Source organism: Vanessa tameamea, chromosome 7, assembly GCF_037043105.1.
Source record: "Vanessa tameamea isolate UH-Manoa-2023 chromosome 7, ilVanTame1 primary haplotype, whole genome shotgun sequence".
Classification (NCBI taxonomy): Eukaryota; Metazoa; Arthropoda; class Insecta; order Lepidoptera; family Nymphalidae; genus Vanessa; species Vanessa tameamea.
Genome location: NC_087315.1, coordinates 6,873,614 through 6,886,982, shown reverse-complemented (window position 1 = coordinate 6,886,982; position 13,369 = coordinate 6,873,614). Strand labels below are relative to the sequence as shown.

General features: G+C 34.3%; 2 protein-coding genes across 3 annotated transcripts in view; one reads left to right on the top strand and one right to left on the bottom strand.

The window, feature by feature from the left end:
• LOC113401217 (signal recognition particle 19 kDa protein) overlaps nucleotides 1-13,369 on the bottom strand; it is a 232,267-nt gene that overhangs the window by 215,901 nt on the left and 2,997 nt on the right. The window lies entirely within an intron of this gene.
• LOC113401256 (tRNA-specific adenosine deaminase 1) lies at nucleotides 4,879-6,461 on the top strand. 2 transcript variants are annotated; one of them, XM_064215430.1, is made up of 3 exons: nucleotides 4,879-5,719; nucleotides 5,840-5,926; nucleotides 6,143-6,461. In XM_064215430.1, exons 1-3 carry the CDS (start codon nucleotides 5,001-5,003, stop codon nucleotides 6,450-6,452), a joined length of 1,116 nt encoding a protein of 371 aa, XP_064071500.1. In that variant the 5' UTR covers nucleotides 4,879-5,000; the 3' UTR covers nucleotides 6,453-6,461. The 2 variants fall into 2 exon arrangements, with proteins under 2 accessions (XP_064071500.1, XP_026496877.2); XM_026641092.2 differs by having other exon boundaries at nucleotides 4,884-5,926.

Genomic DNA, 13,369 nt, shown 5'->3' with positions numbered 1-13,369 from the left:
TGGAATAAAATAAAAGACATATTTTTGTCAAATATTTAAATAAAATAAATACAATTTTCTTATTATTATAAGTATAGTCAGCAACAAAATATAGCATAAGTCAGTTAAGTCGACTGCACAGCCACCACCCATAGCCACCTGTAAAACCTTTGACTTGCAGTTGCTGACCTTTAAGCAATTAGTTGTCTCTTTTCCTGAAAGTTTCTCAAGTCATATCAGTTCAGAAAAACCTCTGGCGAAAGATGGTGATAGAGAATGGTCAGCCATAAAAATGTATAAATATAGTGAAATATAGTTTTTACTCACAATCGAACATCGCGTCAGAATAATTACCGGAATTAATTTTAAAAAATCATAGTAATAACCCCCGAAAATACAGCTTAAAACGCAGAGTGCTCCAAAATCAATATGCAAAGCCAAAGGATCGACCTGTTCAGTGGTCAGAAAGAGCTTGATAGTCGATAATTCGGGTCGCATTTCGTTTCGTTCGTCGTTTCTATAAAACAATAATAAACAATGCAAGTTACACAATACAAGATTATATTAAAAAAAAAAAGTGTGGACTTAGTATTTATTGATTTCTAGACAGGACATATAGAAATATAATTCTACTTTATTGACTATACTATGTCATTCAAATGGTGGAAAAGAGTATCTATTGAGTTTCTGAGCGGTACTTCTCAGTAGAATCTACTTTCCGAACCAGTGGTAAGTTTACATTTTATTCAACACTGTCATAACGATTCAAATTTGCTTTTATAAAGCCTACTTGAATAAAGAATACTTTGATTTTGCACTATGTTAAATAGAGGAAGCTTATATTGGGGAACACCCGCCTAAAAGTAAGAGTAGTAATCAATGTGCCATGATTTAGGCGGTGAGCGATGTGAAGTACTGACTCTTCTTGCTGAACACACTCAGCTTTCAAGAAGCCCGTTTGGCTTTATCTTCCATTGTAATTTATAGAAATTGTAACTGTATACTGAACGTTTGAAATGTCCACAGCTAAGGGAGCTGCTCTAAAAATTAATGGATATGACAAATGGCGGCTTTATAGCTCAACGCGCAATCTTATTAATGCGACCGCTATTAACGGCCGCAGCGGCAATGACGCCTACAAAATTGCCCCGTCACCAGTATTCGGAGAGTAGCTTGGGCATCGCTACTTAGGTGGTGCGAAACCTGAGCACGGATATTGCACACCAATTACTAATTGTTGGTGGAAATAATTTAAGCCAATTGGATCAAGTTTTTGTTTAAGTGATGCTGGAACATTACTACCTGCTCTTCGCCTTTAAGTTAAGCAGTAATAATAATTCACCCTTAATGCATTAGTTCGGCAAATAGTGTTTTCTACTTGAAATACTGACTATTGCTACTATAAATGCATTCAACTGTCCCTTTTCGTTCTATTTTATAACCTACCGAATAAAATAATAAAATAACTTTAATATTGGAAGATAAATGTCCATACGCTTTGAGAAATAAGTAATAATATATGGATTGTGCGCAATGGGTATTCGTTTAGAATACCCATATCAAGTTTAAAATTATTAGAATGAGTCAAGTTTTAAGTTGGAGGTAAGTATGATATACGAGGTACGGAAAAGGTTATATGACCGTTAATACGATGTTGAGAGATGGCTAGTCTACCACCAAGTTCATGCATATATACAACCGTTATCAGCGGACACATAAAGATGTCCTTGTAAGTATGGAATTAATTGATCACAGGCTAGGGTAGTGGTTTTAAGACCGGTCCGGCCTTCGGAAACCATGTTAAGCTCGCTCGTAAATTGTTATAAATATTAAGTAGTTCTTACAATCTTCGTAGTTAAGATTGATAGCTTGTGAGGTAATATAAATAAAATATTGCATCAATATGCTTAATGAAAAAAAAATTTCTGATGGTATGCCGAAGAAGTTGTATTACAAAACTCTAATAAAAATAAACTTACTATGAGCATATTTCGTATATAGGAACTACCTCTTTTCGCTTACCTACCTACGGTAGGAACGATTTTGCAATCTTTGTTGATATCACTTGTCTACGCCAAGAATACTACTAAACAGTAATAACATGAAATACTGAGAGAGCATTACGGCTGCATTACATGGATATCAGATGCCGTGCGACCGGAACGTGCCGCGTGCTAATGTGAGTCCGGCACGATTTTGATTCGTTATCATCACCATTGAAACTGAAAATGTATAGATGCTTTTATGTTATTCCATGCATTAAAATGTTATTGCATTTGCCATCTATTACCTACTAGCTGTTACCCGCGGCTTTGCTCGCGTAGAATATGAATATATTTACAAATTAACTTAAAATATTACGTTAATGTGTTGTATACCGCATTGGTGTGTATTTCAGCTCTTAGGGTAGAATATCCAGAAACGCTTAAATGCGAATCAACTCATTTTCAATCGGTAGCCCAAAAATGAAATTTCGAGCTTCTAACTTCAAAATGACGGACATCCAGACTAACCTGTAAACGAAATGTTAACAACTATTTTGCCCTTTAGGCCTAAAATATCAATAAACGCTTAAATACGTATCTACTCATTTTTAATCAGTGGCACAAATATAAAATCTCATGCTTCTAACTTCAAAATGACGGACTTCCAGACTAACCTGTTTCCAAAAGTCAACCCCTACTTTTTCCCTTTAGGCGTAAAATATCAAGAAACACTTAAATACATATCTACCCATTTTTAATTAGTATCCCAAAATAAAGTTTCATGTGACTACCTTAAAAAAGGACGGACTTCTACACAAACTATCAACCCTTATTTCACCCCCGTAGGGGTATAATATGCAGAAACACTTAAATAAGTATCTACTCCTTTTTAATCAGTATCCCAAAAATAAAGTTTCATGTTTCGAACTTAAAAAATACGGATTTCCATACAAACATTCAACCCTTATTTCACCCCTTTAGGGTAGAACTTCCAAAATTCGCTCCTTTGTGGGTGTCATGATATGTTAGTTTATAAGTGTACAGCCTAAAGTATAAGTTTTATGCTTCTAGTTCTAAAAATGATAGTTTCACAACTTACAACCTTTCATCCCCCTTTTCAACCCTTTACAGCACTTTTTCCAAATAAAAAGTAGCCTATGTCCTTTCTCAGGCTCTAGACTATTTGTGTACCAAATCTCATTGAAATCGGTCCAGTAGTTTTGGCTTGAAAGCGAGACAGACAGACAGACAGAGTTACTTTCGCGTTTATAATAATAGTATGGAAGTATGGATTATCTGGTGCATTTTGCTCTAATACATACGTATATAATTTACACGCTTTCTTTACTTTACTATCTATATTTATATTTGATTGCATGTAGTTCATTTTGTTTTCAAATCTTATGCATGTAATGCAAACGGTGATATCTTCTAAAATATTACTAAGTAAGGATATTAAATTGGGAAAAATTGCTTCGCAAATAACCTATAGGTTTTTATTAACTTGTAATATATATAAATGTTATTATGAGTGTGCCTTAGAAGGTACGAAATTAGTTTTTTGGACAAAACAACGTTCAGTCAATCCATACAAATTTAAATTATCTTATATATTATTTAATGATTTTTACCTTATATTTCAAAACATCAATGAGTTTTGTTTGCCGATGACAAAGCACTAGTTGTACCTGATTCCAAAACTATCATTGCCTATGATGTAATCGTAATTAAAGCTGTAAACTCATTTTTGTCTCAATTCATAAATAAGTAAATTTGATTTTGCTCTTCGTAAATTGAAATATGTTGGTAAGTTTACTAAGGAAACAACGTGATATTTTACATATCGCGATGATTCTTTATTAAAATATTGTTTAAATAATGGAGTAAAATTTTACTTTACGATAAATTAGTTAACTTATTTTATTTAAGTTTAATTTAATTGATTATTATTTAATTATATCTATTAATTGTACATTTAATTTATATATGTTGGATTATCAAATTATTTTTTATAGGCAAAACATAATCTCTTGAAAAAGTATTGTATGTATTTTACTATAAAAGAGTTTCCTGCTACTGGCCACTAAGTTTTATTTCAGAGTATTGTCAATTTAAATATTTTCTTTAAGAGTCTCTTAAAATATTTATTCATTTGGTGAAATAAATTTAAATTCAACCAAGCGCTCTTTATTATTTTACCCTAACCTCCTATATTATACATATTTGCTTGTATATAAAGGTTGACGTATATTATATTATAAAGGATACATATACTATAACATCTATAAAAAAAACATGTTATGTAAATAAATTATTATTATAATATTTACAAATTATATAAACAAACCTTCTTCATTTGTTGCTTATTCTATTAGAGAAAACCGCATCAAAATCTTTTGAGTGGTTTAAAAGAAGAAATCGGAGATACAGGCAGAGGCATAGAGTGACTTTGTTTAGTACTATTTATTATATTTAATTATATATAAAACACATATTATATATAATATATTAAAGTTCTAATAATTGACATTTTATACCAATGCTAAGTTCCAATCGGGTATGTACCAATATGGATAGGTTAAAATTTGCTTACTCAGAATAAAGAAAAATCAGAATACACTAATTATTCTCTTTATTTAAGATATTTGTTGTTATTAAATTAACTGTAATCAGTAGAGTAATGCTGTGACGACTACGTTTTGGTTATCAGCAAGGTTATGTAATCTGTGGTCGTCAGCAAAACTATAATTTTCCTATAATATTTCTGTCAATTGTCATCAGTTACAGCTGTCAAAGGTAATTTTACACTTGACAGTTGACATTGTTTTTATTTTAATGATTACCTATTACTCCTACGTGACATTGGCGAAATAATCTGTGCCCTGTGGCACAACTAAAACCCATTAAACTAAGAATTGAATTACCTATTACCTATATTCTTATAATTTACTAAAATTCCAAGTTCTAAATAGTTCACAACATTCGAAAAAAATTTAGAAATACTGATGAATTTAATATTTATCATTTGGACCTAAAATGCCGAACATATGTGTCGATTCCATTGCTGAAAAATGCATAAACTTGTATGAAAAACTTCCAAAATCAGGTAAACCTATAGAAAATGAATGGACCGTACTATCTTGTGTAGTACAATATGATAAAGTTAGTACTACTTTCGACGTTGTTTCATTAGGCACTGGGTCTAAATGCATTGGAGTCTCAAAAATGTCTCCTGCAGGTAATATTTTAAACGACTCGCATGCCGAAGCTTTTGCACGACGCGGCTTTTTGATATATTTGTATGAAAATATAATTAACACTATAGAAAACAAACAATCCATATTCCATAAAGAAGAAGAAAAATTCAGATTAAGAGATAATATAGAATTTATTTTTTATTCATCACAGATGCCTTGTGGGGATGCATCAATAATGACCAAAATGGGTGAAGAAGATGATTTTGGTTATATGATTATATCTAGTAAAAGAGAAGCTCAGAATGACAACTGTCATATTGAAAGTAAAAGACAAAAGCTAGATATTCACAGAACAGGAGCAAAATGTCTACCTAACACAGAACAAGATCCAAAAATGCCAGGAGTAAACTACCATTTACTTGGACAAGTAAGAACAAAACCTGGAAGGGGTGACAGGACTCTATCAGTTTCATGCAGTGATAAAATGGCTCGGTGGATACATGTTGGAATACAAGGAGCTTTACTGGACATTCTCTTATCAGAACCAATCTTTATAAGGTATTTTATATTTGGTGCAGGTGTTCCATACTGTGATATATCATTACATAGAGCTCTTTTAAAGAGAAAATGTGATAATGCTATTGAAAAGAGACTTCCTTGTATTCCTGAATTCTACAGATGTTCAAAAATATTTCCTGACATCAGAGGCGAACATAAAATGAGGCCAGCTGCTGGAAGTATTATTTGGATTAAAACAAGTCAAAAGTAAGTATAATAATTTATATATCTACATACTTTTGGTTGTTATTTAGCCTATTTATTTCAGCAAATCCATATATATCAATATATCAAATGTGAACTACAGTTTAACAGAAATTTGGCACAGTTATAAAGTTGATTTAATATTTAGTTTTGTCCAAAAAGCTAAATGAGTACTCATGATACAATTTTAAAATAAAAAAAATATCTTTTAAATTTCAGTTTGACAGAAGTAGCTGTTCACGGTCAAAAACTAGGAGTAACAAAGAAAAAAGCAAATTCTCTTAGTGGTTCTTTATGTATCAGCAAATACAACATTTATAAGAAATTTCATGAGGTTTTACTCAAACAAAAAACCTTGTGTAGTAGTGTTTGTGGTGAAGAGTTGTTGTGTAACATTGAATATAACAATATGAAAAGAAAAGCTGTCAGATATAAAAAAAATTGGCATGAAACAAGAGATACTTTCTTCAAAATATGGACATCTAAACCAGATATTTGGAATTTTTGTTTAAATAATAATACAAATTGAAATCTTTAATTTTATTTACCTAAAATTCTTTATCTAAAAGTTAATATGAATATTTATACATGCAGTTATAAGATTGTAGTAAACTTGTGAGGCTCAACTATTGTAAAAAAAGAACAAATAGAAAAGGGACGAACATTAATAGTTGGTGCTTGTAAATTATTTAAGAACTTTCTATACTGAAATGCATTGAGTATGCTAACAAAAATGACTTTTTTTCATTAAAAATCTATGATCTAGTTGGCAGAATTTCGTTCAAGTCACTGAAAGCTGGACTGAGTGGGTAAGCCGGTGTAGCTACAGTCACAATGGCCATACATCTTAGTTCCGAAGCTGGCTGAAGTATTCATAGTGTAAGAGAAGAGATTCTATATTACTTACAGTGCCAATGTATGGGTGGTGGTGAATGTTTACCTTCAGGTGACCCATTCGCCAATCCACCTATCTATCTATATTATTATACATTAACACAATAATGCTCTATAGTAAATAGTAATAACTACCAGTGTCTCGCACTCATATTATTGTGCAGGCATAGCTTGTAAATTTTCTACCGCTACCTACTGCATTTAATTTTAATAAGTATAATGATAGTAGATCTTGAGATGAGAGCTTTTTATCGTTCCTGTGTGAGCTGCCTTCACAGGAGAGAAAGATTTTAGGCTATGTCGTTGCGGCGGTTTTACACTTTTTCTCCGATAGCACAAACTAAGGGTGGTACTCTAGCAGTTTATTCCTACTTTCGATACGTTCTCTCATTCAGGATGAAGGTGCAATGGACCTAGAAGTAGAGAATAGAATAAGCTTATGGCAATTGTAATGATGAAAAACAGGTAATACTTGCGACTGCAAAGTTTCTCTTATATCTACCAAAATAACATTTTTTTTTAATTTCTGTCTGTCTGTCTGCTTGTTTCTTCCAGCTAATCTCTGGAACGGCTAGACCGATTTTGACGAGACTTTCACTGGCAGATAGCTGATATAATATGGAGTAACTTGCCTAAATTATTTATAAAAGTTATAGTTGTAGTCTTACAACAATAACTTTTTGTTATATTCAAACGCACACGAAGTTGCGGGCACAGCTAGTATTTTAATAGAATGCAATGTAAGTAACAATCGGATTTTTCGGTATAGTGATAGAGGACAGGCGAATACATTCAAATAAGATTTCTGAATTCGGTAGGTGGAGTGATGAGAATGGATAGAATTCCTATGAAATGAGTGACAAGCTATTTTGATCAGGGTTCGAAAAAATCCGATTTTAATAATAAATATCAAAAATTCGATTTTTTTATATATATCCAATTTATATCTGATATATATCCAGGCTAAGAAAACGAAGCGAATTTAATTCTGTAAACACTTAAAAATGTGAAAAGTATTTGTAAAATAATACAAGTGTCGAAATACTACATTTTATATTAAAAAAAAGTAAAAAAGGAATTAGTGTATTTATTTGAGAAAGAAATTTTTAATGAACACTTAAAAAACAAGTACCTTTTATTATTATATCTTCATTTGTTTGTGAGATAAATCAACTAATTTTATTTTAATATTAATTTGTAATCGACTAATCATAAAAAGTAATCATTCAGAGTCAGGCCTTAAGCATAGATCTATGAATGTTGTTCAGAAGATAGGAAAAAATCAATTGATATATATCATGATACCGCTGATATATATCCGCGAACCCTGATTTTGACACTAATATCAAGTTAACTTTCAAAAGTCCTGGCCCTGGGGCCAGGGACAGGAATGCCGAAGACTATTCGATTCGATTGTCGCGGTATTCTTAAGGCAGAGGTAATATTTCATTTAAAAAAAATATAATTATTTTTTAATAATTTTCTAAATAACATAAAAATCAATTTAATTGAATTTATTTTATCAACCATCACATCCATAAATACGTACTACATGTCAAATGTCAATGGCCAATGCTGCTACACAATGTAATGCGGATAATATTACCTAGTAATCCTAGTACGTACCTATTTACAATTTTATTTATCTACTAAAGAGTATACTTATTTATTATTAAATAGAATTACTTATTAGATCAGTAGGTTTATTTTAAAAACGGGATTTGTTTATCATGAATGCCTTTGAGACTAGGTTCATAAGTTTATATTTGCTGTTCGCTGTGACAGTACAATGCCTATTCTAGGGCATAAATCATAGCAGGTGAGCGCATGCGCAGGTCGTCCGTAATCTTTGTGGGTACTATAATATGTTATTTGTATGGCCGATATAGCATTATAAACCTAAGGTATATGACCAGTTTTAATAACGGTATTGGGTTTGTTTTTAACATCTCATATGACACAATTTTTATATTTATTGGCGGCGATTTTGTATGTAGATAAATTTTAGAGATTCTTTGAATTCGCTAATGCGACTCACCTGCATAATACAATTTAGCTTAACACTATTATACCAGCTTACACTTATTTTTAGATTATGTTACTCGTGTGAAGTTATGGTGTAAATATAAGTATACGAAAATAAATATAGGAAAATGAATTTTTCAGCTAATTTTAAATATGTAAGTAATTTTAAATGAAATACCAAAACGTAACCTAACTGTAGTCCATAGATACTTTTTAACATTAGTAAATGAAGTCGAATTACAATTTACAATTTATTTGTAATAGGGTATTAATATATATGGAATATAATCGGTAAACACGTTATTACATTTGGAGTTTTTTTTTTATTGTAAATTGAGTTTTAATTTTGACTGCAGTGTTTACTTACAAGATACAATAAATGTTCGCGTTTACAAAAAGAACCTCTTCGGCAACGCATAAATTATCATTATCCACATTATTAACCTTCAACCTGTGTCAAAAAACACTTGTGTTATAAATTGGGTCATACATAAATATCTAATTATTTAATGAACATAGTGAAGAATTGTTAATCGGATTATCTTATTTATAATAAATAGTATAGAGATAAATAGTATAAATACTATGAGAAAAGAGTGCTTTTAGTGGATATGATTAACTTGGATCCTCTTATAATGTATGTAATATATGTAGTAATTTATACATAATCAAGATTAGAGGCTTAGTGTGATAATATAATTTTGTATTAAGAAAAATTGTGGATTCGAAGCCAGGCAATCACCATTGAATTTTCATTTGCTTAATTTGTGTTTGATGTGTGACGGTGAAGGAAAACATCGTGAGCAAACCATGTGTTGGATCTTACATAAAAGACCAGCGTGGTGAAATAAGCTCCATAACTTCTCCTCAAATAGAGAGGAAGTTTTTGCTCAACTGTGGGCTGTAGATATCAGTTTTACTAGCTGCGTAATTTCGGACAGGGTGAAATACAGCTACTGTATCTGAAAGTAGGTGTCGTCGAAGCCGACTATGGGGAATTTATACCTTAATATATTTAGATGCAACCAATCTGCACGGAAAATCATTTACAAGGAGGAATGACATAAGACTGCCAAAACCTTTCAATGTAAGCTACATTCTCAATCACTGTGCTGACAAACACAGATTGCAACCGAATGATGTATGTGTAGTGTATGATAAATTATGAATATGAATATATTATGGTAAATTAAAACTACTTACTTAGACAATTTTGAATATACAAATGAGATTAATATAAAATCATACTTGAAAATACAATAATAGGTATAATTAAAAATTGAAATCTATGCTATGATTAATTTTATTTAAAATTAAACGTTTTTAGGGTTCCGTACGCAAAAGGAAATTTAATATAGGTACTTTACTTATTCAGTTTCCTGTTGTACGAACCAGTACTAGGTTATTTCTAAAATGTAAAAAAATTAGGTTCACAAGTTCTATGTAAAAGTAGAGAAGTCCAGTTGGTCTGAGTCCATGTAAGTTATTTACAGTTACATTAGTGGCTTTTGCTCAACGGTTAAGTAGGATCAATATTCAATACTATCGGGCATTTCAAGTTGAAGGAGAAATTTAAAATATGACTGGGTGTAGTCATCAGTTTCGTTTCGTGTACGGGTTGGCACTTATAGGTCATAAGTAAACTTAGCAGATAAAAGAAACGTGTACTTATTTGCGTTTTTTTTTTACGATAACCGTAAGAAAGGACGATGCTCACGTGTTTATAATATAATACTCACCTAATTGTAATTTATATAGATTTTGCGGTCACTTTTAGAACAAGTATAAAAAAAATTATATACCTACATATGCTAATGTTGGTAAAATTTATTTTTTGGGAGGTAATCTCCGGAACTAACGACACAATTCTAAATTGTTTTCCATCCTAGAAAGCTTTATTATTCTTGAGTGCTATAGGGTATGAAACAAGCTTGAACTCCAAGGAAGAACTTCTTGGAGTTCAAGCACTCCAAGGAACGAACTTCTTGGAGTTCAAGCTTGTTTCAAGCTACTTTTTATGCCTAACACCTGACGACCAACCTCTGAAACGTGAGCGAAGCCGCGGGCTACAACTATTATTTAATAGATACACTTACGCATAAAGTTGTGACCAATTGGTTTTTGTATAAATTGTTTAATTTTTTGAAAATGTTCTATAAATATTCTATGAATATATATAGTAAGACCTAATTTACGTATTTTATTTTTAGCCGTCGTTTATAATTCTTTATTAATGCAATAAAAACTTTTTCAGTTCTTCATAAATGTCCAAGAGCCAATAATAAGGTTAAGTGGGTAGATAGATATAAGTTATTAAACGGAGAATGGAAACAATAATAAAAATACAATGAATGTTTGTATTGCATTTACATTTTATATACACATACACACACACACACATCAGCCCGCATTCGTCCACTGCTGGACATAGGCCTCTTCAAATGCACGCCACTGTGGTCTTTCTTCGGCAACTCGCATCCAGCTCCTGCCAGCCGTCTTGCGCAAATCGTCACCCCACCGTGCCTGAGGACGTCCTACACTACGTTTGCCGAGACGCGGTCTCCACTCTAGAACACGTTTTCCCCAACGGTTATCGGTTCTACGACAAATATGGCCAGCCCACTGCCACTTCAGCTTACTAATCCGGTGGGCTATGTCGATGACCTTGGTTCTCTGACGGATCACCTCATTTCTGATGCGATCCCTCAGAGATACTCCGAGCATAGCCCTTTCCATAGCACGCTGAGCGACTTTAACCCGGTGGACCAGCTTTGTCGTGAGTGTCCACGTTTCGGCTCCGTATGTCATGACGGGTAGGACGCACTGGTTGAAGACTTTCGTCTTAAGGCACTGTGGGATCGACGATGTGAAGATTCGTCGTAACTTCCCAAATGCTGCCCAACCTAGCTGAATTCTTCTATTCAACTCATCCTCAAAGTTGTTTCTACCTAATCGCAATGTCTGCCCGAGGTAGACATATTTTTGAACAACTTCGAGGACGGTACCGTGTATCGCAATCGGTTCCGGTAGAACATGTTCATTGAACATGACCTTGGTTTTATCCAAGTTCATCCGTAGGCCGATGCGCATAGAAGAATCAGCCAGCTCATTCAGCATCTGTTGTAGGTCCTGCAGCGTTTCTGCCATGATGACGATGTCGTCTGCGAATCTCAAGTGAGAGATGTACTCGCCATTGATGTTGATGCCACGCCCTTTCCAGTTCAGCGTCTTGAACATGTCCTCCATTGCATTAGTGAACAATTTGGGGGAAATAACGTCCCCTTGTCTCACTCCTCGATGCAATGGTATGGGATTCGTTTGCCGACTCTGTACTTGGACGGACATGGTGGCGGCCTTGTAGAGACATCTCATCACTTGGATGTATCGCCAATCAACTTGGCAACGCCGCAGGGACTCCAGAACAGCCCAGATTTCAACCGAGTCAAAGGCCTTCTCATAGTCCACGAATCCAAGACACAGGGGCCGATTATACTCATGGGACTTCTGTATAATCTGCCGCACTGTGTGGATGTGGTCTATGGTGCCGAATCCGCTCCGAAATCCGGCCTGTTCCGGGGGTTGGAATTCGTCGAATCTTCGCGCAAGACGGTTCGTGATCACTCTTGAAAACAGCTTATAGATGTGGCTCATTAGGGATATGGGTCGATAGTTCTTCAGCAGGGTCTTATCTCCCTTTTTGAAGAACAGGACGACCACACTCCTACTCCACGCCTCCGGAGTTCTCCCTTCGAAGAGGACAGAGTTATAAAGCTTCTGGAGCTCCCTCAGTACGGGTTTACCTCCTGCTTTCAATAGCTCTGTTGTAACGCCGTCCTCTCCAGGGGCTTTTCCATTTTTAAGCTGTTTAAGAGCAATCTCGATTTCGCCAATACTGACTTCTGGCAGGTCTTCGGTGAAATGGCGTGTTAATGTAGCTCGAGGATCCTCATTTTCGGGATCAGGTTGAGATGCATGCGATGCGTATAACCGGCCGTAGAAGTCCTCTACTTCCGAAAGAACTGCCGGCTTGGAAGAAACGACTTCTCCACTTGCTGTGGTCAACTTCGTCAGGTGGCTTCTTCCAAGAGATTGCACGAACACCTTAGACCCCCGATTCTGCTCGATGGCTCTTTCAATCGTAAGAGTATTGGAGCACCGGAGGTCGTGTCGTACGCGCTTGCTGATCTCTTGGTTTAGTTGCCGTTTCTCGGACGAAGTGACAGGTGGGTTTTCACGTCGTTTCTTCAGTAGCCCTAAAGTCTCTTCCGAAAGTTTGGACTTTCTGCCCTTACGCTGCATGCTACAAAATCTCGTGCCTTCTTCCCTGAGAATTCTCACTACATTTTTGAGGTTCTGGTTTACGTCTGTTGTGGTTTTCATGGCAGCGAATCGGTTCTCCAGGTTTGACTGGAACGTTTCATATCCCGCAATGGTTTGGAGCAGGGATGGTCGGAGTGTAGACTTCATCAGACGGACGCGCTCGGCCTTAAAATTGATATTCAGAGAGCCTCGGACAAGTCGGTGATC

Excerpts from the sequence above, each read along its gene's own strand:
- LOC113401256 (XM_026641092.2), top strand. The coding sequence starts at position 5,001 with ATGCCGAACATATGTGTCGATTCCATTGCTGAAAAATGCATAAACTTG. Across the intron at positions 5,927-6,142 it reads TGGATTAAAACAAGTCAAAA|TTTGACAGAAGTAGCTGTTC; the intron begins GTAAGTATAATA and ends TTTAAATTTCAG.